The 25,207-nt window shown below is 40.7% G+C and overlaps 1 protein-coding gene across 7 annotated transcripts in view; it reads right to left on the bottom strand.

Moving 5' to 3' along the window:
- Positions 1–25,207, bottom strand: part of WWC1 (WW and C2 domain containing 1) — a 110,810-nt gene that overhangs the window by 8,485 nt on the left and 77,118 nt on the right. For 3 of the 7 annotated variants that reach the window (XM_025205670.1, XM_025205663.1, XM_025205693.1), the window contains 10 exons: positions 23,764–24,299; positions 14,493–14,601; positions 10,063–10,143; positions 9,027–9,113; positions 7,205–7,397; positions 5,015–5,167; positions 4,629–4,729; positions 3,611–3,770; positions 1,958–2,122; positions 505–597 (listed from right to left, as the gene is read on the bottom strand). In XM_025205670.1, coding sequence (XP_025061455.1) covers positions 505–597; positions 1,958–2,122; positions 3,611–3,770; positions 4,629–4,729; positions 5,015–5,167; positions 7,205–7,397; positions 9,027–9,113; positions 10,063–10,143; positions 14,493–14,601; positions 23,764–24,299 — 1,678 coding nt within the window. The remainder of the gene's footprint in view (positions 1–504; positions 598–1,957; positions 2,123–3,610; positions 3,771–4,628; positions 4,730–5,014; positions 5,168–7,204; positions 7,398–9,026; positions 9,114–10,062; positions 10,144–14,492; positions 14,602–23,763; positions 24,300–25,207) is intronic. The other 4 variants (XM_025205667.1, XM_025205679.1, XM_025205686.1 and 1 more) reach the window with 4 other exon arrangements.

Here is a 25,207-nt window from a genome sequence, read left to right as displayed (position 1 = left end):
ACAAGAAGCTGCAGGGAAGCAAGGGAGGACAACAGACTAATGCAGGACAAGGGTTGACATGTGTTTTGCTCACTAAAGTAGGTTGGCTGTGGTGGAACATTCTTCCACAGCTGATCTGCTCTGGTTTAATGACATCAGTTTCTACCCTATGAGCACAATGTACATGTCAAATTTAAATATTTTATATCTAAATATTTAATACATATTTCTAAATGTTGAGGGGGGATTTTTTTCAAGGGGGTATTCTGAGAGTGCTAGCAACAAAAAAAAATGAGAGCAGACATTTCCATTATCATTTGACAGACTAAAAAAGGGTCTTTAGGCTCATAGGGGAACATTTTAAAGTGGTAGGTCATAACTAAGTGTTTTGCAATCAACATGCTGTTTGCTAGCCCTTCTTTAATAAATAGAGTTGTCAGCTGGCAACTCACACAAGTATGTTAAAGATGTATTGGCTTTCTTGAGTGTCTGTGGAGGAAAGAATCAGTAAACCAAAATTTTTACCCGTTTCATTCTGACACTGCGTCTCTCCATAGCATTTCGCACAAAGGGTGGTTTTTTGGACAGTGTTGAGCTATCACTATCGCTACGATTAAGCTGAAAATAAAAAAGAAATCATTATGAAACAAATGTACAGTTCAACACTGCTTAGATACACAACAGCCAATATGTAGAAAGATACATAGTTATACAATAACCAAACCACTGTAACACTGCAATAACATCCTTCCATTGCCCAAAACTGGGATCATGGGACAAATTATTTTGCTATAGTTCCTAGCCCACCCTAGCTCCAATCTCGTCAAACCTTTGTTTGGGAAAAGTTGGCAAGGGATAATACCTTCCATTAGAACTAAGCATAATCAGAGCTTAATCCCACTGTCCTCCTCACTTGATCTAAAAAAGGATAAATTGCATTCAAAAGCTTATCTAAATCTATCCTGACCATGCAGTTTGGCTCAATAAAAGGTATCACCACAAATCCTTGCCTCTACCCTACACAAAACAAGAAAAATAAAAATAGTGGACAATATTGTATCAATTAAAGCAACACAGACTTTTTCCATCCTTAACTTCTATGAATTAGTCAATTGTAATATAGGGAGAGGGATAGAGAAAGCAGTACAGTGTCCTTCCTTAAGTAGGGCACGTAAATTGGTTCTAATTGTGGAGGAAACCCCCTGTGCTGAGTGTCAGGTCTAGGCCAAGACTACAAGCAGAGTAGTGGGACTACAGTCATACAGACATGGGATAACCAGTGGCAGGTCCAGAAGTTCTGTATGAGGAAGTTGTCTGGAAGTCCATGAGGAATTTATCCTGCCTGTTCACTACCAGAACAAAAGAATGGAAGGCCATATTAGTCTGAGTGTGCCGGCATTTCCTTCTGGAAGCTTGCTTGCTGGGACTGTTATAGATCTGTGGCTGATTATATGGGGTTGAATAATCAGCTGTTTCTGTAATGTCTGTCAATAACATCTTCATATGGAGTTAAGGGATGCCATGCTACTAACTTACCAACTCTTTTGCAGCGTGAGGATATGACCCCTTTATATATTTTCCTTTATAAGGCCAGGCTCCTGGCCAAGTTCCAATTAAGCCTACCTAAGCTCATCTTAGGGTTTCAGTTACATCCATTCTCTTCCCACTTCTTGACCTGTATTGTGTTGCAATCATGTGCTGCCAAGGTAGCTGTATTTCAAGGGTGGGTATAGTAATCCCTCTGTATCATATACCACAGTTAGTTAATGCTTGTAAAGTGGTCTATAGTGATCTGATGAAAGATGCCAGTTAAGGGAGCAGCCCACCTCAGTTCCTATGTGAAGGGGAATGGGATGGAGGTGCTGGGCAATCTGCTGCAATTTTCAGTGCAGATTATTATTACATAACAAAATCAGCTACTGTACAGACATTCTAGGAAGACCAACATTTATGAAACCTGGGGCTGTGTTTTCCTTACCCGACACACATACTGACTCTGTGGTCCTGGAGAAAATGTTTTTGAGCGGATGATGGTGCTACTTCTAATAAACTGTGTTTGTGGTGGATTAGCTCCTCTTTTATCTTTTGGACGTACTACAGTAGAAGACTGTGCAGGGCTCTCTGTGTTAGTCTCCTTATCCACCTGAAAGAAAAAGCAAAAATACTACTTTGATGTAAGTGCCACTTCACCAACACACCCATACTACCACCTAGCACCAACTAGCAACCTTTCTGTGTTGCAGCCCAAAATCCCACTTTTTCTTTCAGATCAGAAGGAACAGACAAAGCTGTGGTTCTTGATTCTGCCTATGCAATACATATTAGTATTGCACTTGTGAGAAAACTTATGGAGGAGTTCAACAACTGTATCACCATTTCCCAACAACTTGGTTGACTGGTGTAAACAGAGTGATTCCACTGAACTTTTCAGATATACGCCAGCATAACAGATTAAATGCTGCAAGTTAGATTATCCATTAAATATACCTATCCATTTTTACCGAACACCCAGAATTGGCAGGAAAAAACAAGTCAACTTCAGCACAAAAATCACCATTCAAACAAACCTGTCATTAAGTGGGGGGGTGATTAGCCAATGACTGCATTCAGAATTGCATCATAAGATCCAAAATGCTAGTCACTTTGGCTGACAACATTAGCCAATTAAAACTGTCAATGAGGAATTCTTTTCAATACCAGGAGACAAAAGACATTTTGGATTAAACAATGTTTCATTAAAGGGAACGTTATTTAACCTTGAGGTTCAAATATTATTTGAGATAGGGCACTATCAAAAACTTTCAAGTAACTGCTTAATTCAATGCTAGTCTAGTCAACGTTGTATCGGAAATCAATATAGGGCCCCCCAAAAAATTTGAGAAGGAAAAAGGATGATGCCAGGAAATATGAAGATCCAAACAAAAAATTGTGGTTCTCTATAGAATTCTAAAATTTCATTTAGTCAGTGACATGCAAAGTCCCAAACAAAACAATAAAAGGGCAAAAAGGTAAAAACTTTTTGCAGGAACATTTTGCTGTACCAAAACAAATTCACTGTGCTTTCCCTTTAAACAAACTTGATACAAACATATAGGCCTGTTGCATCAACAACTTCTTGTATTTGCCCAACCAAATCACGTAACTGTACAAGGAAGCACCTTCAATGACCTGATTTCCTGATTTGCTTGAACAAATACTAGAGAGGTTTCTGGGACTTTATTTTGGTCACAGTGCAATAGCAGACGTGACATGGTCACAATACAAGTAAATGGCTTTTGCAAAAGAACAAGGCTAACTTGGTGAATTTGCCTTAAATAAGTTTCTTAAAAGTCTTTTTGCCTACTGCAAGCAAAATTCAAATTAAATAGGCAAAAATGTTTCCAAAACATTCACACATGATACAGTTTGGAAAGTCATCCCACCAAATTTCCCTACTTTTATTTCCTCTAGAACAGTTATGATGCTAGAACTGTAGCTGTAAGAAACAGCACACTCTGTATCTTTGCCTAAGAAGTCAAGAAAAAGACAAAATGTTTACTGTATCCTGTTGTGTCATTAGTAGAGCCAAGACAGCATAGTGTGCAAGTGTTTATTAGTCGCACAGTAGAGGCACCATAATTCTGCACTTTACCTTTATTGCTGTCAACTCAGAATGCAGCTGGATTTCTGGATTCTCTTCTGCGTCCCAGAGTGCTTTTACGGCATAAAATTCTTCCTCTTCTGCTTCATTCTCACTGTTCCCATCTTGTTCTTCTTGCTCACCAACCTCTTCATCTTGCCTGCCACATAAACTGCTTCTGTTATTGGGATGGACCCAATATCCTATTAGCATTCTTGATGCTAATTCATGTCCCAGGTATGTGGAACCAAATGCACCTTTAGTGCCATGATTTGTATGCATGTATAACAAAAATCATGATACTCCAGGAAACATGAATAACAAAATGTTATGGGAAGGAATACAGGAACCAGCACTAAGATAGTTATTGGATTTTTCTCATCTTCTATAGTAAAGCAATTGCTATGGTAGAATACATTTGTACGGAGTCTTTTATGCTGGATATGGCTAAGTGTTACCCAAATGGAAGGTGCATTAAATGAGGCTGAATTTCAAAGTATGGCCAAACCCCAGGTTCTCTGGGGTTGAAAGCTGGAACTATACACCACAAAACAGTAATCTTAAACCTTTCACTTAATCTTTGCTCAGTTATATACTTCAGTAGATTCTTCATCAAGCCAGACAGTTTGGAGTAGGCCAGGGTCTGCTTTGAATTTCAGTGACATACAGATGCATGTAAACCACAAATGATAAAAAGGGTTTCCTTGCAAATCCTTTGAACTGGAAAATGAATTTTCACATTTGCCAATAAGGCACTACAAACCACATATCCTCCAGTTTTTAATGTTGCCAGCTTTCATTCTCCCTACCCAAACATATTTTCAGTCCCTGTAGCTACAGGGTGATTTTACTGTTGTAGAAAGAGGTGTCAGAAGTAAGCTTCATGCAAAGTTCAAGAACTTCTCTCAGCTACCCAACACATTCCAAAGTTCAACTCTAAAATTCTGACATCCTCACATAAGAAAGCACTGCTTCCTTCAGACCTACAGAATCCACTGATACTCAGCGAAAGATGCCAAACACCACCTACCAAGTCTCTCCACTAGTTAAAGTGCTTCTGCTTTCTTCTAGCTTCTTCTCTACTGCTTCCAGTTCAACAGCAGTCTGTTCCAGAAGAGCTGATACAGAATCCTGTTAGAGGATAAGGTTGCATTTAAAACCTATTCTTAAACTCCATATCAGTGTAACTGATTCACATTACCCATAATAGACCAAAGAAAAATATAAACATCAGATTACACCGTTCATCCAGCTTTTAGTTTTATTACTCCATGTATTATAACTTTTTCATATTCAAAAAATACTGCACAAAAATCCAGCAGTTTTTTAAATTTCTAGCCTACCATTCTCTTCAATGAGTTCAGTATTGTTATAAATGAGGTTTTTCTAGCTTCCTTTCACAGCATTTGTCCTTACTGTTTTTTCAGCGCAGGATTCTTCAGAACAGATGTCCTCTTGTTTATTTTTTCCGCTTTGCTTTTGCAGATATTTATAACTAAGAAGGTTGTACCAACGTGTTGACTTCTCTCCCGATCTACATATCTCAGCAAGACTAATCTGTGCTCCACCCTATATGGAAGCAAGAAAATAGCTGCTGTGTAATATCAGAGCGAAGAGACTGTGACAATAAAATCCCAACAGGAATATGTAACAGAAAAAGAATCAAGATTTCAGGAGGTTATGGTTCACTTGTCTAGAAAAATAAAATATCACCATCAATTCACATTTTTATGCCATTTCAGACATCATATTGGTGACAGTCAAATGATATTAAATTAATTGAACCATATTGCTGGGAGCTTCCAGTACAAGAACAGAAAGATTCACTTCAGCTGCTGTGTATAAATAAGCATCAAGAATAATGAACAATTATGCTGCAGCCATAGTAACTTGCACACATTATTTCAAGTAGAAAGAATTAAACAAATATGGAAGAAAAATCCATTTCAGGAAACCTCCCAGGGCTGACAGAATTGCTTTAGTTCAGAACTAAAGATTCCACTCGCTTTTATGTCCATTCTTATACTACCCATTGGTAATCCTCATTCAGTTTCCTTTTTTTTTTTAATATTTCAGGACAGATAGATGGAAGTGTAACTATTGCAAAGTATATTATCTGTGTCTCGGTGTATGCTATTGCCCCAGCTGGGTTAGTTTTATTTTACATTGAACAGATTTCCTGCAATTAAATTTAGCCCAATTTGAGGCTGCCCAAGCACATACATTAGAAATGTGGGGGCTGACAAATGGGAAATCCTTATTTTGAATGTAGATGTTATTTCTTTAGTTAAAGTATGCTTTCAGGTGAAGGCAGCAATGCATAAACACCACAAATAGGGGGGCTGGGAGCTGCCAAAAGCATATGTAGAAAACAGCATCTGTTAAGGGATGCATGAAAGAGTCTTGGAAAAAATCAACTACAATTTGCATTTCTGTTGCTTTGCAGTGACTCTGGACTTAGTTTTGAAAATGTTACTCATATTGGATATGCCCACACAAGACATTTATTGCAAAGTGAATTAGCTCTGGTGTAACGTCTCAGCATCTACACATGTGACCCTATTAGGGTGAAATAAACTAATAAATGCCACCAAGCTTGCTTAATAACTTTTCTCCAACTATTTGGGTTGGTCTAATAAAAGATATCAAATTCAACCAAGGAATCTTGTCGAGCATAGGATAAGCACTTTTAAACACAAGTACTATTCATGGTGGTGTTATTTAGATGCTAATGTAGATGCTGACTGGGCTAGCTGGGTTATGGGGGTGCTTCAGTGAGGCGGCTGCCTGCTGGCTAGCCCTGCACCAAAACACCCTTGTGCTCCAGTACCCTCCACAGCACGTTGAGCTGGGTCGGAGCAGCCCCAGGCTGGTAGGTTGACCCCCTCGGGTCCTTGTCAACTGGGGCTGCTCTGACCTGGCACAATGTGCTGCAGACCTGGGTGCACGTCTAAACGCAGCACACGGTAGCAATAAATTCCAGTGTGAGCTGCACCAGAGTTTATTGCTTCACATGAATAGCACATGAAGACATGCTCATTAAGTAGTAATTTACTCCAGAAGTAATTCCACAGCAACCAGCTTGTTTACTAACATAATACTGGACAAGGGAAGCAAGACTCAAACTAAAAAGATTTAAGAAAAGTCATAATTTTTAATAAATTATGTTAATCTATAGACTTTGAAAGAATGGTCATTTCTCATGTAATTTTATGAAATCTAGGAAATTTAATAGAGATTCCCCTTCATTAGAAAAGTCTATAGGTTGGTTTTAAAAATCTTATAAACAAAGGAGTTTGTTTGCAACTACATTACACAAAACATTTCCTTAAGAAATCATGCTCAAATTGTCCTTTCCTTATGAACTGAGTCTGGCAGTCAGGTAAAACCCCATAATGGTTTTGTAATGTAAATATTTATCTACTGCCCTTTGCTATAACTGGGATTTTCCAACATAGAAAATGGCCATATCTAAAGGATCTTGCAGCTGAGGACAATATAGGAAGACTGCCTAACAGCAGCCAAATCTTACATTTCTTAAACACTAGATACCTGTTAAACTGAAAAGAGAAAATAGGAAAAAGATTCACAGAAATGAATGCTAACCAGGCACTCCTCGAGGTGGGACTTATCTACAGTGCAAACATCAACTCTTAAAGTCTTCTGACGTAAAGCAGCGTAAGTGATTGAAACCCAAAATATTTCATTGTATATAAGATTGTCGGAAGCGTCCATGGGTCTCGTGCGAAACAAACAGCTTGTGCTTTCAGAGCAAGGAAGAACAGCCACACGAATAGTCCTATTGAAAAATATTTTAATTAGTGCTGCTATAAGCCTTCTGTAAAGTATCTATTATGAGCTTATCTTTAAACAATCTACTGTGAGAACAGTGCATCCCCCAGTGTATACTAGTAGATAGTGTATACCAGCATGGCCAACTTTTCTGACAAGCATACCACAAACTAATTCCACGCCTTTCCCACACACCCCTCCAATATCTTTCCCTTACCAGATCTGCTGCTCCATTTTCTGCTCCTTTCCCTGTGCTCCCAACCAAGCTGCTGCTCTGCTTTCTGCTTCCTGCCCCATCTACCTTTGTGCTGCCTGTCCCCTCTCCAATCTACTGCATGCAGAGGGTCCTTGTAACACTTGTGGCACCTGTGCTTCAGTTTGGCCACCCCTGGTGTATATAATTTATTAGTCACAGGAGATGTCAAGTAAGAAATTCAACTCACAAGTTCTGTTAGTGCAAAGATTAGACACAACGGGGTAAAAAACCCCCACAAGGTCTCCACTGCATGGTAAGCTATAATAGACAGTACAAAGGGACCACACACCTGCCCCAATCAGGTAGGAGTGAATCCTCAGTGTAGAGAAGTGAGTGTAGCTCACTCTAGGAATCTGGGCAAATTGCAGTAAGTTAAGACAGGGACTTGCCATGCCTCATCTGCTCTGCAGGAACTGTCTAGATGCTCACTCTTTCTCCACAGAGAGTAAAAGCTAAACCACTATAGCTTAGCAGCCCAATACAAAGGCAAAGCAGCCAAGGATTAGCTTACACTTATCTTGGGGTAAGAAAGTACATGAACAGTTGCCACAGAACAACTGAAACATAACAAATCCCCACCCACTTCTAACTCACTGTAATTTGTTCACTTATCAATATATCAGTTCACCATTTGTATTTCCTGTCCAATCCATTCCCCCTTTATAGGAATTGCTAGAATGTTCTGCATTCGGATGGACTTTCTGGGTTAGACTTGTCCTGAGGATGCTTAGAGTTACACCAGGGAGTTCAGAAACCACCAAAGTGTGAAGGTGGCAACTATATTCCTGGTTTTCACCCCACTTTAGTTCTTGTTATACAGGTATCTTGGTAAGTGTGAGATCAAGATTCTTCTAATAATTTATACATGTGCAGTGAGTGTGACATACTAGTAACATCACCTTACACCGATGGAAATAAGTCCATAAGGTGCTGTGGATCCTTTTAGCTCTAATTTATAGAGAGACTAAATTAGCCATTAGCAAAGCCTTTATCTGGTTCTACTCATGCTGAAGTTTGACAAATTTCCATGGTCAAATTTTTCCCACATTAATTCATCTGTAAATGTGTTCAGGCATGACTTATATTGTAAAACAAACGTCACCCTTACTCAGTGGCACTGTTAGATGTTAATTCCATAAAAGCTTTTTGTAGTAAATATATATACAGTTAAGGAAGATTAACAAACATCATCATAAGTAAAAGTGAATTTTTAATTTTGATATATGGGTGAAGGAGCTCATAAGTGATAGTAAATATAAGATAAAATAGGGAAGTGCTTAGAGGACTAAAGTATTACATGAACTAGAAAAATAAACAGTGTGTGATCCCACTGAAGTCTATATTACAAATATTTCTAGTATGTTTATTTCAACTACTTACACTTTCTGATCTTGATGCAACAGCAGAGCAGGAACGTTACTCAGCTGGATGACTAATATTGCAAATTGTTTATTTTTGTCATCATACCTAAATTAATTGTAAAAATATGAATAATCACATTTGTAATGATAAAACTGCCTTTAACACAATGAAATAACTGTTGTGCTTTTCAGACACATTCAGATTTTCAGGCTTAAACAATTGCTGCACTCAGATATTAAAATGTGACAAGAGACGAGACGACTACCCATGCGAGTGTGAAAATTATTGTTTCTAATAGATTGTTACATACAATTGAGTCAATTGCATTTTAGTAGCACATAACATTTTTGCAACTAGTGCACATATAAAGGGACCAAAACATTCAGATGAGATAGATAACAGATTTAAACCAGAATGTTAAATTGGTGTTACCATGTTGTACTAGAATTTAGCAATAATAATCCTAACAGGATTTTACATAGACCTTAATATAGATGCTATTTTTTAAGGTAAAAACAGTATCAGAAGACATAAATAATGCTTTGAGATACTCAGTGAATGAGACATTCTGAAGCTGAACTTACAGTTCTTGATATCAGTAGCTAAACAAAATCAAATAGTCTTATGCTAGCTATTTTCTTCATTGCTATATCTGAGGAGCTCACAAGGCACTTCAGTCAACCCTCCTCTATGCCCACCTTGCTTGATAACATTTATTGCTACCGTTGATATTCAGATGGGGTGGCCAGCTTTGTCAGTTTTGTTATTGGTTATACTGTTAGTTGGCCCAGAAGGGAAGTAAGCTGTTTGAGAGAACAAATCCTTATTCATTTCTAATCCAGGAATAAAACCAGAAGACAAAGGGTCTCAATTCTCTCACTGATGATTTACACCAGCATGCAGCACTATTTCCACTGCATTAATGAGAGGAGAATCAGACCCTAAGTGTCCAGTTCATAAAGCTGCACAGAGATTAATCAAGGAAATATGAAAGCAGGTACAAGAGGGAGAGGGAGAGGGAGAAAAGACCCTCAAGGATAGCCACCCAGCTTACTTCATAGCAATTTGCACTTTGGCAGTCCCAGCTGCTTCCATATCATCACTGTCAAACACCATCGTTTCTGAAACACATGCCCTGAAAGGAACCAAGGACAATTAAGGGCCTGCTGGAGCTTCAGGAAGATGTAGGCAATTCTAGTGCCACATGTTTTTCTCCCCTCCACACAAAATTTGGAGGGGAATGGGCATGTTGGTTTGTTAAAAGCGGTTAGCACTTTTTAACTTTAAAAAAATCCTGCTAAGAAAAGCAAAGCACAATAAACACCTTCCAGTGAACGTATCACAGCTACATAATAGCAAGCAAGTCACATGCCCCCACCCTGGCACTGCCAACAGACATGCAATAGACAGGGAACCACAAATCAGGGAGTGAAAGCTACCTCACAAATTCCTCCATGCCAGTTGGGGAGCTCTATAGCACTAGTTGGGGCCAGCTAACAGGGAATGGCTATGTGTAAGAGACCTTCTCAAAAGGGGGTGTGTATTGGAGCACTTTGGATGGCTAATGCAGCTAATTTCTCAAAAGCAACAGAAAGTCAGATAGTAAATGCTATACTGGGGTCTCTAATGCAAGGCAGCAAAAACAGTCAAATTAAAAAAAAAAAATCAGGATTGTATATAGACAATTCTTTTCTAATAGTTTAACAGAAAGGTCTGAGTTACTACACTGCAGTGTTTAACTAATCCTTTCTAAAACAGCTCATTTGGTCTTTTCCCCACCTCTAAAATTTTCAAATGTGCACAAAACTAAGTTGGAAAATGAAGTCTGTTGACCTTCTTTTTGACATTTTTAATGTATTGCTAACATAGAGTCAGCAGGATTATAGCAGTGGTGTTGCAACATGCCCAAAGCTTAAGTACACACTTTCTATGAAATCCAGCGTTACACGTGTTGTGTGTTAATGAACTCAGTGCTGAAATCAACAAATATTCTAAAGGGTGCAAATTACTTAGCACTACCTAAAATTCTCTGCAGTTTTGGAATACTGGCTCAGATGCATCTCCCTTTCTAATCTACACTACACACCCAAAAACCAGGTTAAAAAAATATTACGCTTCCAAGTGAAGAACTCAAATGACAGAAAATACTAAAATTAAATTAACCTCTGTATATATATAAGGACACAGCTTTCATTACATGATCATGTAAACAGTTCTTTTCTGCCAGCTTACTACTTCATTCAATGCAAAGGATGGAGCTGTTCTCAAAATAAATCAGGGTTGTATAGTGAGGTTGTTGTCTGTAGGACCCTCTCTCGTGTTTCAGAAGTTGGAAGATAGAGTGAATAAAATAGGGGATCGCAGAATGACAGTATCAGTCTTATAGTTAAGGCAATTGCATAATGTCCTGAACTGGATCGCCTGTGCCAGTGAAATTCCTCTATGATGGTAGGTAATTAACTTAATATCAATTTTTTTCAAAGGTGGCTACCTACTGGGTAATTCTCATCTTTTGGCTACCTGACTTTAGACCCTCTGGTCTAATTCACAGAAATGCTGAATATCTATACCTACTAAAGATAGTAGGAACTGAACTTCAGCATTACGTAGCTCTTAATGTTTAAGTACTGTCCAAAAATACAGGTATAGGACATCCCAAACTGGACAACCAAAAACAGTATTTGCAAATGTGCTGTTTAGAGCACAATACTGTTTTGCAGCAATTTGGAGGTTTTAGAGTTTGCTTTTGTGCTGCACTGGAATGAAGCCTGGATCCAAAATACCTTCCTCACAAAAAAACTTTGTTGCAATTGTATCAGTTTTGATAAAAACAGCTTTTCTGCAAAATTTAGATTTAGTTGGAATTGTTCCTACTAGTTTAGTATGTAGGAAACTAAGAAAAGAACCATATAATGAAAAGTGAGAAAAAAATAAAATTATGCATAGCTGTTCATTAAATGAGCAGCACGTAGCCCTGTGAAGAAAAAAGTAGCTTTTCATGGAAGTCAATACTGTATATGCATAGTTATCTACACAATTCATGATTTTCAGGGAAACCACAGGAAAAGGCAATTTCTGCGATCACCGTGAAAACTGGCATTTCCTATGATTTTGCATGGAAAAAAATTAGTAAAAATGAAATGCTGGCTCCCCAGGTGGAGTCAGCAGCCCAGGCTTGCACCCCACTGGAATGGAGAGAGGTGCCAGCATGAAAGACAGCAGCTAAGATGGCAACTACCCACCTCTCCTCCGCTGCTGGCTGGCTGAAAGGGCTGACTTCTGTGTCCCTGTCCCTCTCTGCCAATCAGCATCCCCTGCATTTTGGGTACTTAACATTATTAAGATGGAAACATTAAGATAGTTTCTGTGTGTGATTTCTTAGGCTTGAATGAAAAAACTGAAAGACTATCATGTGGCACCCTGTGGGTCACGAGCAGGACTAGAATCTTCTTATCCACCAAATAAAGCTTTGCTATTTGATCAGATGGAATAAACGGTTATGAGTGGTGGCGTGTCACACTCGGTGGGACCACCACTGCAGAATGGCAAGAGGATACAGGAACTTTGCTAGAGGGTTTCAGGTATTTGCTGACAAAAAAGGAATGGCAAGACGTAAGGTTTCATTGTTCCATGCCAGTATTTGAAGGGACATTCGCATATGGACACAGATTCTTCTTTCCGTTTCCTAAAGTGCTTCATGCCCTGCCCATCTAAGCTGGCTTTGTCCCAGACCATTTTCTTCCCCACCCTCTTTAACCAAGTCTCCTCTCCTACCCAGTTCCAGTCTCTGCTCCTTGCCTTCTTATCCTAGTATTAGTCTCTGGCCACAGCAAGTCCCGGTCTCACTCCTTTGTACCTCCCCCTTTTCCCTCTCACTAGTGTGCCATCAACTGCTGTCTAGTTCCTTAGAACCAGTCTTTTGCCCACACCAATACTGGATCCCCTGGTTCCAGTTCTTCATAAACTCAGTTTCTCTCTCCTCTGTTCTGGCTCTGGTTGCCATCCCATGCCTGCCCTTGCCAGACTCCCTCCCTGGCCTCCTCATCTAGTGCCAGTGTTTGCCTCATTAGCAATTCATTGCTCAGACAGTTTCAGTTCCCTCTTTGCAGCTCAATGTCTTTTCAGACCAACCATCCTCAGCCGCACTACTGCTTTCAACATACCCCACTGGTTCTCAGTCCCACTCTCCCCAGACTGTTCCAGTTCCTTTTCTTCTCTTGTCAGGCTTCAGTCCCAACCCTGCCGTAATCAAATTCCCTTACAAGTTCTGCTTGCCACTTCTGCATTTCAATCGGGCACTTTGTTTTTTTCAAGTCCAGCAGAAGGGTCACTGAAAGCATAGGAGACACGCTACCTGCTATCAGATAAGATGCCCAGAATAGTGACTGCATGGAAACCCTGTTCACTTACAGGCTGGAACATATCTAAATTTCCATACTCAGCATAAAACTCTGAAAGTCTCTACTGAGCACATGCAAACGTTGATTTTTCAAAGTATTAAAAACTTGACTAAACTTGGGTGTATTTTCACCCAAAATTACATGACAACAAAAGACAAACCCTTGACATGAAGGCCACTCCTCTGCCAGATTTATAATTCCTGTTCTGAGATTAACAATATTTTTTAACAAAGGCAAAACTCTATTCACTTTTGTTCAACACCTGAAGTACTGTGTCCAGTTTTGGGCCCCACACTGCAGGTAGGGTGTGGACAGATTGGAAAGTCCAGCACAGAATGACAAAAATGATTAGCAGCCTGGGAAGCATGATTTCTGAGGAAAGGCTGAAAGAACAGTGCTATTTACCCTGGCGAGGAGAAGACTGGGGGAGGGTATGATAGTAGTCTTCAAATACCTGAAGGACTATAACAGAGAGAATGGAGATGGGCTTTTCTCTGTGGCCATAGGGAATAGGAGTAAGTGTAATGGCCTCAAGCTTCAACAGAGGAAATATAGGTTGGAGGTTAGGAGGAACTTTCTGACTACGCAGGTGGTCAAACACTGGAACAGGCACCTAGAGAAGCGATGGCACCTTCATCCCTGGACATTTTCAAGAGCGGGTTGGACAGACACTTGGCTGAAACAGCTTAGTCAGGGATGATCCTGCCATAAACAGGGGACTAGACTAGATGATCTTGTGAGGTCCCTTCCTGCCTTACTTTTTATGATCCTATGAGAACAACATTTTTCCAATAGCCTCATTCCCAGAAATTGCTTAACTTAATTCAGCTGATAATTTCCACAAGGTTTCAACCTATGACAATTGGCATGGAGAAAAATAGTGGCTTTCACAGTGCAAAACAAACTTTCATTTCACAAAGCATTGTAGTATAATTCAGCCTCTTTATAATTTTTGAAGAAATGGTCTAAAATCTTGGAAAGCCTTAATCACTGACCTGCAGACAACAATAAAATAGCACCTGACAATGTTGACTTAGTATCAGCATATGTATGGGAATGTACTACACAGAGACCTAGATTATACCTTTGTGCAGATGCCTCATATACCCCGCTGTCTCCAGCAACAGATTCATCAGACACGGCAGCTGACACGCATGCCACCTTCAGTGCAGCCCCTCCAACTGTATTTACACCTATCGGAAAATGCAAGAAGGAAAAACAAAAGCGTTAATGAAAAGGAGATGGCAGCATCAACAACTACCCTGTGCAGTCAAGGGTCATCAAGTGATAATAGGCTCCTGAATTCAGATGGAAGTGGAATGTCTCATGTCTGGGATCTAAGTCCTTATCTGGTGTTAAATTAGTGCTGGTAAATGGTGCCAGATCTTAGTCTCCAAGGCTGTCAAAGTGTCTCTTCAGCCAAACAGCAGGAACAGCATAAGCAGCAGAAGGGAAAGTTGCTTCTCTACATGGACGTACATGGTCAGACCAGACACTGCAGCACAACCCAGGCTTTACCTGACAGGGTGCCTCAACTCTGACCACTTGAGCTAAAGAGGAAGTTCATTGCCTGCTTAATCCTGGAATCCTATTCTATGAGTGCCAATATGATTGCAGGCAACAATACCAATTGTACTGATTGTGATAGGGATGGTCATCCTCTGGTAAATATACTGAAGCCACCAAGCAGCCACTCAATGGTAGAGAGGGAAGCATAAAGGCAGTTTGGCATCTGTGATGATTTGGATAATATTTCCTTGTGCAATTTATGAGTGCTGATTAATTTTATGAAATTGCAGTACAACTAAAACTCTTATTTGGTATAGCGAGTCAGCCATGGTTAGACAAGGTCTTGATGGTATCATTCACTCCATCTGGAGGAAGATGCAGAACAAAAGAACCTGTTAACCTGAACAACTGGGCTCTGGCTGAACAATGTATCTAAGGAGGCTGCTAGAGCTGGAATTTACTTGCAGGGAAGATAAGTGAAAACTACAAATCCAATGAACAAGAGAAAAGGACAGAGGAGAGAGCAAGTTAAAAAAAAAAAAATTAAGCCAGAGTATTATAGAAAGTCATAAGAAGGTAACAAGATTTATAAGAGAAACTGGTTTACAATAAAACAAGGAGAGCAATATAGGCAACTCCTATAAATTAAAATAGATTAATTTTTCAGAGATTCAGCTGAGGACTATATAGTCAAAATGTTATTTTTTTTTTTATAAGATGCGGCTTAGGGATATTTTCTCCTGTATCCTTCTATTTTTTCCCCTCTTACTGACATTTTCATAAATCTTAGCACATAAAAACTAGCTAGAAAACATTCACAACATAAGAGATCAGTCATTAATTGGAAAAAAGCCAAACAGTAAGTTTGAGGACTGTATTTTACATTCAAACATTTATCTTGTGCCATCATTAGAGGCTTTACTCCTATTGTATCCAATTGAAGCACACAGAACTACCCAGTAGGCATGTCTACACGTAAAATTAATGAACCTGAATTTTTGTGAAGAAAATTCAGGCTCATTAAAGTACTCCCCAGTGCACATCTACACTTGTGCCCCCATCGGGAGCAAGTTGAGCACAGGCTGCTCCTGCCCTATTCTGCCCCCCTGCAGCAGGCAGGGGGAGCTCCACTCCCCTGGGTGTTAGCCCTGGGCTGGCAGACGGTACCAGGGGGCTTAGCACTGAGCTCTGGAGGGTGGGGGAGCTGTCCTGGCTCTGTGGGCAGCTCCGTCACAGCTACGGGGAGAATGAGATTGCCCTAATGTCCACATGCCCGGGAGGCAGCTGTTCAGCGCCCGCAACAGCTCTCCTCGCTCCCTGTGGTCCCCTGTGGCCTAGGCTGACCGGATGCAAATTGATCCTGGTCAGCATTTACACGTGTGGTATGGCGCATTAGTTAAATGTACCGTTTTTCAAGTACCTGTACCTACAGGTACTAGAAAATGGTGCATTAGACTATTATATTGCTCAGGTATTGTTGCACATGTATAGAAGGTGATGCTTTACTGGGTATTAAATTAATGCGTATTAAAGTGTCTCATGTAAATGCACCTTATAGGTATGGAAGCAAGCCCTATCTAGTCATTCTTTGAAAATAAGGGTTGCCAAGATTAAGTTTTCTGTTTCTCTCTGTATTACTGTTATGTGTTCATTATTCCAAAGCTTTTAATATGAAAATTATTTTCCCCTCCTGACTTGCTTTATAGCTCAAATCAGTTCAGACATGTACTGCTCCCAGTATATGTAAAGCTAGATTTTTTTGTATTAAAAAACTTCTTTGTTAAACAACACCACCACAAGTTGTTCCCTGTCCACTTGAGCTTTTTCTCTCCCTTCTATTAACCAATGCCATGTGAACACTTCAGCCCATAAAGCTTCTGTTTTGGATCACTTCAGCTGAGTGCCTTGTAGCCAAAAAGGATGAAAGAATTTTATTTAGAACCACTATATACAGAACTATTTCTGCTTTGGAGAGAGAGCATTATTTTGCAAACTGGTCCCATTGCATTTTTTCCCCTTCTTCTCCCTCCCTGTCATTGGGAAAGAATGCTTAATTCTATTAAAATATTTCATTTTGCTTCTGCTTTCTTCTACATACAAATTCTGGATACCAACTTCTTTCAGGTGGCAGGAGCTACAGTCTTGTGTTACCAATGCAAATTTCCTTGAACAGAGACAGTCCAAAGCCAGACATTATTCGGAGGGCTACATGCCAGGTCTTTGGTGCTCAAAATGGATCCTTTTTTTTTTGTACTTCTATGAAGAAAACTGCTTAGCTGGAACTCAGCAATGGCAGGCCAAAAAAATGGGACTGAACCACAGTGGCAGGGGGGGGGGGGAGCCCTGGGTAGGCTGAAAGCAAAAATTGCATCAGGTTTTTCAGGATATGGATCCTGTTCTCTTGTCTGGGAAGTTCCTAGATATTACATTAAAAAAATCAGTAAAATAGGAAGTTAAATATTATGGCCACCTGCTTAGATACTTGGTGTTGAGTGCTATGGAAAATGGATGTAGTAGAGACACCTGTAATAGAGAAGTCTCTAAATATCTTTGTGGGCTTTGATACACAACTGGGGACACTCCCAGAAGAAAGGGTTTCCCATTCAGAGTTAGTGTAATGGAGCTGATAAAGTCAGGACTGTCTGTGAATGCCAGTCCCAGACTGCTCCACAACCCAAGAAGCCAACAAAGTTTTAAAAATAAACCTCCTCAGTTAATGGGGAACACATGAAAAGGCACTCAGCCCAACTCCTAAAAGAGTTACGTGTCAGAGGTTTTTTTTAAAAAAAACAGTAACATGTACTAGTAGATAATGTTTCTCTACTAACTCAATATAAAATTGAGATAATTATTTAGGAACCATTTTAAAAGATGAACATTTCAGAGATTTGGCTTCAGACAGGGTTCAAGAATCTGACCAGTGCAGTAGCAAAGAAGTTTGGCACCTGGGGAAAATCCCACAGTGGCAGCCCACCCTTGCCTTGCACACAGATCTGGGGGGCACATGCTCCCCCATACTTGCCCAGGAGTGCACACAGCAGCAGAAGCCGCTCTCCCCCAACCCTGAGCCCTCCCAAAAGAGCTGCTCGTGGCTCCATCCCGTGTTCCACCCCGGCTGGGCAGTGCCTCTTGGCACCCTTTCACTTTGGCGCTCAGGGTGGTCACCTGCCCTCCCCTCCCCACCTTACTACAGCACTGGATCTGAGTATTTATCTATGCCAGGACAGAGCATCTTACTAAAAGTGATTTCAGGAGAAGACTGGCACCTTGAGCTGCTGTTTTGGCCAGAAACACTGTGAAGCCGTTGGCTGTATATGGAAATGCCCTTGACCTTGCCGGACACAAGTAGTGCAGAGGCTGCACAATGCTGAACAACGTGGGAAAATGCTCTCTGGACATTCTTAGATCTAAAGAAAGGTTCAGTCAGAACTCTTCCAGACTGGTTAATGCATTTCTAACCTACACTGGACTTTTGGACTTTTATACTGAAGGAATTAGGGTCCAGCCCTGCAAATCCTTAGTCACATGAGCAGGAAGCTGCAGAGTAAGTGCTTCGGAAAGTTTATTTTAAAGATTTAGACAGTCAATGGTCCTCACTGAATTCCAGCAGGGAATTCTGTCTAAAAACTGATGGACCAACACAGCTTTTAAATTTCATCTGACAGAATATAGTACCTATATATTTTTCCATGTGATACCATTTAACATGTGCTGACTTTGAAATAATATGAACCTAATATTAGAGATGTTACAAACGAACTAGATCTAATATCAAAATATAAATAAATCTTCTGCTGTGTTTTTTGTCAGTCCATTGCCTCTAAGAGTGGGACACCATGTTGGCGGAGTGATGCCTTTCACAATGAACCTGAAAAGGAGAGAATTTTTCTCTAGGTTCATTTCAGACTTTGTATCAAATCCCTGACGTAATTTTGTCAGGACAGGGCCAGAAACTAGTATATAGAATGTATCATGTAATTGGATTATTTTTCATTCAAATACAGCCCATAAAAGTGAAAGAAAGTTACCAACAATGCAGATTACTTTTTAATCTTTGTGTGTTCTTTTTATGACTTCAAGTTCAATTATTACTATGCACACAGAACTCTATCTGATACCATTATGCCTCTTTTGTAAAATCACCACTAATACCAAATACGCAGCTCAAGCACAAATTTCCTGATTTATAAAGATAACAGAACCATTCCCAGAATCAGAAACTGAATCAAAGAGAACTGGGTCTCTGTGCCTTACAATATCCCTGATGGGGTATCTTCCCTGTAAGAAGCTTGTACCACTCCCTGACAGGGCTGCAGACTCTAAAACAGTACTCGAGTCATACATGAAAGGCCAATATGAATCTAAAGATTGGCTATCACACTAATCCCCAGTATCACTCATGCACAATTGCTTTTTCAAAGCCAATTGAAACTGTGAAATATAGAAGCAATGGGCAGAATTTGTCCTCATTGACTTCTCTAGGGGTAAATTTTGCCGAGTCCCATCATAGATTCATAGATGTTAGGGTCGGAAGGGACCTCAGTAGATCATTGAGTCCGACCCCCTGCGTGGCAGAAAAGAGTGCTAGGTTTAGATGACCCCAGCTAGATGCCTATCTAACCTCCTCTTGAAGACCCCCAGGGTAGGGGAGAGCACCACCTCCCTTGGGAGCCCGTTCCAGACTTTGGCCACTCGAACTGTGAAGAAGTTCTTCCTAATGTCCAGTCTAAATCTGCTCTCTGCTAGCTTATGGCCATTATTTCTTGTAACCCCCAGGGGCGCCTTGGTGAGTAAAGCCTCACCAATTCCCTTCTGTTCCCCCATGATGAACTTATAGGCAGCCACAAGGTCACCTCTCAACCTTCTCTTGCGGAGGCTGAAGAGGTCCAGGTGCCCTAGTCTCTCCTCATAGGGCTTGGCCTGCAAGCCCTTAACCATACGAGTGGCCCTTCTCTGGACCTTCTCCAGGTTATCCACATCCCTCTTGAAGGGCGGCGCCCAAAATTGCACGCAGTACTCCAACTGCGGTCTGACCAGTGCCTGATAGAGGGGAATTATCACCTCCTTGGTTCTGTTCGTCATGCATCTGCTGATGCACGATAAAGTGCCATTAGCTTTCCTGATGACTTCGTCACACTGCCGACTCATGTTCATCTTGGAGTCCACTAGGACTCCAAGATCCCTTTCTGCTTCCATGCCACCAAGCAGGTCATTTCCTAGGCAGTAGGTATGCTGGACAGAGTACACTTCGTTCCTTCGTCCAAGTTGCTGATGAAGACATTGAAGAGTATCGGTCCAAGGACTGAGCCCTGCGGGACCCCACTGCCCACACCCTTCCAGGTCGATACCGACCCATCCACTATGACTCTCTGGGTGCAACCCTCTAGCCAATTCGCCACCCACCGGACCGTGCAGTCATCTAAGTCACAGCCTCTTAACTTGTTCACCAGTATGGTGTGGGATACCGTATCGAAGGCCTTCCTGAAGTCTAAGTAAATGACATCTACCCCTACTCCTGCCAGGTGTTTTGTAACCTGGTCATAAAAAGAGACTAGATTAGTCAGGCATGATCTACCTGCTACAAACCCATGCTGGTTTCCCCTCAGCATAATTTTTCCTGCTGGGCTCTCGCAAATGTGAGCCTTGATAATTTTTTCAAAGACTTTGCCAAGGATGGAGGTGAGACCAACTGGCCTATAGTTGCCTGGGTCCTCCTTCCTCCCCTTCTTGAAAATGGGTACCACTTTGGCCCTTTTCCAGTCCTCCGGCAACTGGCCCGTGTGCCACGAGTGTTCAAATATTCCCACCAGTGGCTGTGCAATGACCTCAGCCAGTGCCCTCAGTACCCTCGGATGGAGCTCATCCGGGCCTGCCGACTTGAACGCATCTAGTTCCTCCAAATGCCTCTGCACCATCTCAGGGTCTATGCTTGGTAGTCTGGCGTCCTGCTGCTGCCTCTCTACAATCCCAGTGAGAGACTTGTCTTGCCTCTCACTTAGGAACACAGAGGCAAAGAACTCATTGAGGAGTTCAGCCTTGTCCCCCCTGTCTGTCACCAATTGTTTATGCCCATCTAGTAGGGGTCCTACTAGTGGACCTACTCTGCATTTAGGTCATGCTATGGCCCAATGCACTCGCTCCACGTTTGAAACTTACCAGTAATACAGATGGAACCTAAACCACCATTCTTAATGTTAAAAGAGGAAGCACATTTAAATATAAAAGCAGCAAAAACCTCATCAGGTTGTTAAAAGAAAATAAACAAAAAAACCCCCCAACCCTCAGAGATATACTTTAATTCTATTTGTAAGAACATGTGAGCAGACATTGTCCCTTGAAGCCAAGTACTAACTATCAGCCACACCATTTTAGCATTACACTCAATTGTGAGTAATGCCTAGAAAGTGAAACCTCTGCTCATTATACCCCTGAAATAAACTACTTATGGTGATTATTTTGTCTGCTGACTGAATAATAGCGATAATCACTTAATCTGCTTAACACCTTAGCTTTCACTTTAATAGCCTTGACAAATCTTGAAGTGCTCAAAAGGTGAAAACTAATCAGTGTCCAGTTTTAACAGGACTAATTGCTCCTTTACACTCAAATCCCAGCATATCTATTTCTAAGGGGATGGGAGAGCGCAGAGAAGGGGGAAAGCCTCAGCTCATCTCTTCAATAGAATTTTAAATATTTTGTCAGCTGAAGCCTACAAATGAGAACAATTTCAGATGCAAGATGGAAACAAATAGCGATCACACTTCACTAGTTCCTGTACATCACAGAGTTCTTTCAGGATATCCATGAAATGAAGCATCAGAAGGGCTCAAAACCCATTTACTTTTGCAAAACAAAGCTCTTGGGTTAGAGGTGATATCTTTTATTAGAGCGACTAAATAGCAGCAAAATTGTCTTTGCAAGCTTTCAGGTCCAAACACTCTTCAGCAGGTTGAGGTGAATTCAGAGACTGTAGAAGTTCTCCCAGGTAGAAAAGAAACTTCATTTCGCACAGGGGAGGTAGACCATGGAAGTTTTTTTTTCCCCTGGGTTGCTCAGAGTCCTTTTGTGAAAGAGTTGCTCTGTGATATGCAGATTAGGCAGACTTTGTCTCTGGAGGTGTCTGATGTAAAATTTCTTCTTTCTTGGTTATTAGTTGGTCTAATACAAGATATTGCCTCTAACCCAAGAGCTTTGTTTGTCTCTTTCTTAGACCATCATGTCTACAACATACATCCCAATTTCTACTGCAGTATTCAGCAAGCTATGCAGCAGGACTGTGCAAAGCTTCGTTCGCTAATTCAATTTGGTGGAGATTCAGCCCAATTCAGCAGCCAAATCTCCGAATCCGAGTCAAATCAGGAAACCCACTGATGTCTCTGAATTGAATCGGAAGTCTCTGATTTGATTTGGAGATATTCAGCGATTCAGACATAGACAAAGACCTTGAGGTCTTTCTACATACCTCAAGGTACTAAGCAGTTCATGAATGCTGAGATGGTGGGGGGGATGGAGCATCTCACAGGAGTTCAGGTGGGGGCACCACTTCTGGGTCTGCCATGGAGTGTACAGGGGACCCCTCTGCTCCCGCCCGGGTTGGCAACTGGGTTTGGGGCAGCACTTGGGGTCCCCCCGTGGTCGATCGCTGAGCCATGGGAGCATAGCGGGGGGTCCCCCATGCGCTCAGCTGTGGACCTGGAAGTGGACCAGAAGTACTTTTGGTGGGGGGCCCCCCTATGTTCCTGTGGGATGCTCCATCTGCCCCATCATCTCAGCATACATGAACTGCACCTGGTACCTTGAGGTATGTAGAAAGAACATATAAAGCTGCGTCTATGTCTGAATCGCTGATTCTCTGACTCGGAATCGAATCTTCAGATTCGGCTCAAACGAATCAGAACAATGATCCAAAGCAACGAATCGAATCACCGTCCCCCGAATCAGACTGAATACGGCCCGGCGCTTCGCGCAACCCTAATATGTAGGTACCTACAGCACTAGTATGACTTTTTTTTTTCCTTCACTACAGTACCAAGTAAAACCACTTTGTTCACACAGGTCTCACCACCACTGAAATCAATGGGAATCCAAAGAGGTCATGGGCTCTGTCTTCATGGATCAATTGTGCTAATTGTTATCTGATGTTCTTAATGCATTTATGTAGGGCCAATAGGTTCAGAAGAGGAAAATGTTTACTCTTGGATTGAACCTATTTACCAGAACTTCCAGTATTTCTAAATGTTTTATTTTGCAGAGCTTATTATCTAAACAAGTTATTGTTGCTAAGAGACTAAGATATCAAAACAGATAGTGCTCAAAGCTCAAGCTAGCCATCTCTGCTCCACTGAAATCAATGGAAGTGCTACCACTGATTTTACAGGGAGCAAAACAAGACCTAGCATTCTCCCAGGATGTTTTTCTTCATTTGTTTTTTAACTGTTGACTAACTTGCCCCAGTCTCCCCACAGATTTCAGACACCAAGCTGTTTTTTTTCTCCATATGTCCTTTTGGGGCATTCAATTTTAAATACTTTATTCCATGTTTTGAATACAAGTAATAAAATTTATGTTTTGTGCATGTAAGTGACAAACCACTATGCTGGTGGGGAACTGGGCAGCCTTACTTAGGCACTAAAATTTTAAAATTCTACAGAGTCACTTGTAGGACTCAAGTAAAGCATTCTTGGACATGAATTAAACTTATCAACTTGTTTTCCAATAAAGGTAGAACATATAGTTAGATAACCAAAGTTCATAATGTCTTATTTTTAGCTTATTCCTTTGCTGTTAAAAAAACATTTAAACATTTTTAATAAAGCATTTTAAAGTCATTTGAATTGTCACTATACCTTGGCCACGATGTTTGTCCTCAGCCATAGGCTCTTCTAGTCTATAGCCACTACTGCCAGTATGTAGAGTGAGTTCAGAAAAACTTGTATTTATTTCTGTATCTTCAAAGTCCATATGGCTCAAAAAGTTATCTCCAGCTAAAAGTGGATCTAATACTAGTGGCGAGCATGGTGGAGAGGGGGAAGACAAGGATGACCTTGGAGACAATGATGTCATTGATTTGGGTGTCCCTGATAAGGATGATCTTAATGCCTGGATCCGACTGGTGGCATCTGTTTTGTGAGTTTTTGCTACCTCGTTCTCATGAATAGTGGTGATGTAGCCAGAAGGCCTAAATCCAGTGGCTCCCTCCAAAAGTAAAAAGTCCACTTTGTTTTGATATTCAGAATCCAGCTGTTCCAACTGCTCATAATACAGATCAGTAAAACTGGCTGAGGTGGAAGAATCCTGGCTAGAGGTAGCAAGAGATCCTCTACTAGATGCAAGAGAACCAGGGCTGCTGCCTGAAGAGAGCGAAAGCATGCTGGTTGAGAGACTGTGAAGAAACACAAAACACATCAAAGAAAGCTTGGCATTTTATATGTCATCATAAGTCCCATGAAAGACATTGTGATACATTTATGCACAACCTGCCCACCAAAACACAGGTGCAGTTTGCTAGTTCAAGTCTTTAAGTTTAAAAGAAGCACCCATCTATTAGTTTAAGGAATCCTGATAATTTAGAAATTGCAATCAATACAGGTATAACCACAAAGTAGTCCACAATTAGTCAACACTTTCCAAGAACTTAGTAGATGACATTTCAAGTAATTAATTAATTAATTACCTGAAATGTGCAATTAATTAATTAATTAATTAATATTTTCCAACCAGCTGCATCCAAAAGAACCTTCACTGGGAAAAAAATAAAACTACCAAGTAAAAAAAAAACAAAACTTACTTTGATCACACACTTTCCTTCAACACTGAAGAAACCATTTGCCTCTTATTAACATCTAAAATGAACCAAAAAAATAGATCTTTTCCCTCCCATAAGAGGATGAACTTAATGTCACAGAACAGAAGGCAATGGCCTGTCTATGACAGAGGAATAATTTCCAGTTGCCTAACCTCTGATCTTAAGCCAGCACGTGGCCATCTGTTAGTTCAGCCAGAAAAGGTCTAGGATAGGGTCACAGTTGTCACAGCAGCCAGTAAGTCTGAATCATTTGCAAGATTCACCCATATAAAAAATTAAGACCTTTGAGAAGAATCCACCTCAGTTACTCTGGTTCCATGATATGGAAGAACTAAAAATATCTTCCATTAACCATGTACCTCTGAGGAGTGATGTTCAAATCATAATGACTCTAAAGAAAAGTTCATGTTAGTCAGATCTTTAAAGTATGTTTGTTCACCTGAAAAAACCCAGATAATTCAGCACAATTTTTTTCCAATCGGAAG

This window comes from Alligator sinensis, unplaced genomic scaffold (assembly GCF_000455745.1).
Source record: "Alligator sinensis unplaced genomic scaffold, ASM45574v1 scaffold7_1, whole genome shotgun sequence".
In the NCBI taxonomy this organism is placed as follows: domain Eukaryota; kingdom Metazoa; phylum Chordata; order Crocodylia; family Alligatoridae; genus Alligator; species Alligator sinensis.
This window is presented reverse-complemented; position numbering and strand designations above follow the sequence as displayed.